General features: G+C 37.2%; 1 protein-coding gene across 3 annotated transcripts in view; it reads right to left on the reverse strand.

Annotated features, from left to right (window-relative positions):
* Positions 1-6: 6 nt before the first annotated feature.
* map2k4a (mitogen-activated protein kinase kinase 4a) overlaps positions 7-2,500 on the reverse strand; it is a 30,271-nt gene continuing 27,777 nt past the window's right edge. For all 3 annotated transcript variants that reach the window (XM_056452610.1, XM_056452609.1, XM_056452608.1), the window contains one exon: positions 7-566. In XM_056452610.1, the coding sequence (XP_056308585.1) occupies positions 453-566 (114 nt within the window). In that variant the 3' untranslated portion in view covers positions 7-452. The remainder of the gene's footprint in view (positions 567-2,500) is intronic.

The raw sequence follows: 2,500 nt of genomic DNA on the forward strand, positions 1-2,500 counted from the left end.
ACACTCAAGGGCCAAATACTGATGCAATAAATCCTGATTATCATCCAGACCTGTCAGCTGGGTATCCAGACACCTATAATGAACCCTCCAGCTTAAGATAGCTGCTTCAGGTATCTTCAGGAGTCTTCACCAACCAATGAAAACTCAATGGTGGATCAGTTCTCATTAAACATCCAGCCTTCATTACAGTGCCATTGATGAATATGGAGATATTACAGCTGATATTACAGTAAATGGAGAGAATAAAAGTGAGAGAGAGAGTAATAGAGTAAAAAAAAGAGAGAGAGAACAGAGAGAGTAAATAGAGAGAGCGAGAGAATGAACTAAACACCCGATGATGTCAGATGCTCATTTCCTGGTTTAATACTGTAGTTGTGTGATGAAGCAGATCTGTAGACAGCGTGTGGACGTTCAGACGTGCGTGCGTGTGTGTGTGTGTATGCGTGTGCATGTCAGTCCACATACATCGGGGAGCTGGGAGACGGAGGCATCTGATCCAGGATCCTGCAGACGTAAGTGGCCACGTCCACAGAGCGCTCCTCGTACATCTGGATGAACGCATGTTTCTGACAGACACAATCAAGAGAGAAGAGTGCTTTACTTTTCATCTGTGCATAATGGGAGAGTTTATGAATGACGACAGCATATAAAATAAAGCCTGAAATACGCATGGACTCTTATTTTGAAATGGTAAAGGTGCAATATTTAAGTTTGACACCCAGTGGTTGAACTAGGTATTGCACACCTGGTTCAATACGCACACAAGCACTGGTTGCCAGATTGACGACATCAACAGGAGTGTGTCTGACTGCAGTAAAGCAACAGCACACGACAGAAGGAATATTTTCCATATTTAAAGAAGTTTTTGTCTTAACCAACACCAGAAATTTATATTGTAGAAACGGCTTTTATTTCTCACACATGAACAACAGAAGACAACGATCACCTCAGGTAAACCTCATGTGCTTTATTCAGTGTTAAATGCTAATAATGTGAGTTTGAATGGCATTTCACATGGCATTTATTGCCATATACTGAAAGCAGCAGCAGATAATTCACCTCAGATCTGGAAAATCAAATCATCTGTATGAAACTTTAGAACTGTGACATAACAGTGATTCAGCATGTACATTAAATAATGTTAAAGAGGTATTAATTAGATTATAAATCTATACATATAGTTGGAGTGCAGTGAGTGCACTATTCTGTGCTTCTGAATGGCTGTATTTAAATTTTTGACGTGGGTTGTCTGGTGCAAACAGCCAAATTGCTAATCACTGCATATCTCGTCATGTAGCATGTTGTTATGACACGGGGAAACAAGGTGACCTGCTCACCTAATGTTTACGCTCATAATATAATATTTGTTAATTAATAACCTCATGTGGAACTGAATTTGTGTCTCGTTTTGTAGTCTGCTACTGTCCACCGGAGGTCGCATTTCAGTCACGGACGCATGCTTTGAGAGCCTTCATGACTTAATGAATGAAATACATGGTTTTCCACCAAGGCAACCCAGGGGTGCTAAAATATAATAGGCTAAACTGGCATTGGGCAGGTTAAAGGGATTAAAACAAAGACAGCGTTCCGGCAAGGAAAACACATTTTCAAAGCAGAATATCTTAGAATTTAATTTTATTTTATTTCTATTTTTACCATTTCTATTATTTGTTTTTTTATTTCTCTTATACTTGTTTCTTTTATTCCTGTTTATGTAAAGCACTTTGAATTGCCACCGTGTATGAAATGTGCTATATAAATAAACTTGCCTTGCCTTACCTATCTGCCTTCAGCATTGTTTTTCAGATAAACAAAAATGTTCACTTAGCATACAGCATAAACATATTATGGTATTTTATGCTTTTAAAGAGTCAAAAACGTACATACACCACCTTTAACATTTAGGACCTTCCTAAATATCTAATACCACATCATGACTGACTTGTATTGAACATGAAACGTTTTCAAGAAGTAAAATGATCCTGGTTAATGTACATAATTCCTGTAATTATCACATTTGAGGTGATTATATGACACTGGATTACATAAGCATTTCACCAAGGATAAAATGGGAACCACTACTTAATTTATTTAATAATAATTTAACATATTAGTATTATTTTATGAAACCATTACTTTTAAACAATTTTGAAATAATCATCATTTTTAAGCACTTTATATTTTATCAAGTTGATATTGCCATTGTAGTTAAAAAAAAGCTGTCAAATCTGCTATACTGATATTATTAGTAGTAAGAGTTGTAGCCGATTTTCTTTAAAACCTCACTCACTGGCCATTTTATTAGGTACACCTTACTAGTACAAGGTTGGACCCCCTTTTGCCTTCAGAACTGCCTTAATCCTTCGAGGCATAGACTCAACAAGGTACTGGAAATATTCCTCAGAGATTTTGCTCTATATTGATATGATAGCATCACACAGTTGCTGCAGATTTGTCGGCTGCACATGTGAATCTCCCATTCCACCACATCCCAAAGGTG

Source organism: Danio aesculapii, unplaced genomic scaffold (assembly GCF_903798145.1).
Source record: "Danio aesculapii unplaced genomic scaffold, fDanAes4.1, whole genome shotgun sequence".
NCBI lineage: Eukaryota > Metazoa > Chordata > Actinopteri > Cypriniformes > Danionidae > Danio > Danio aesculapii.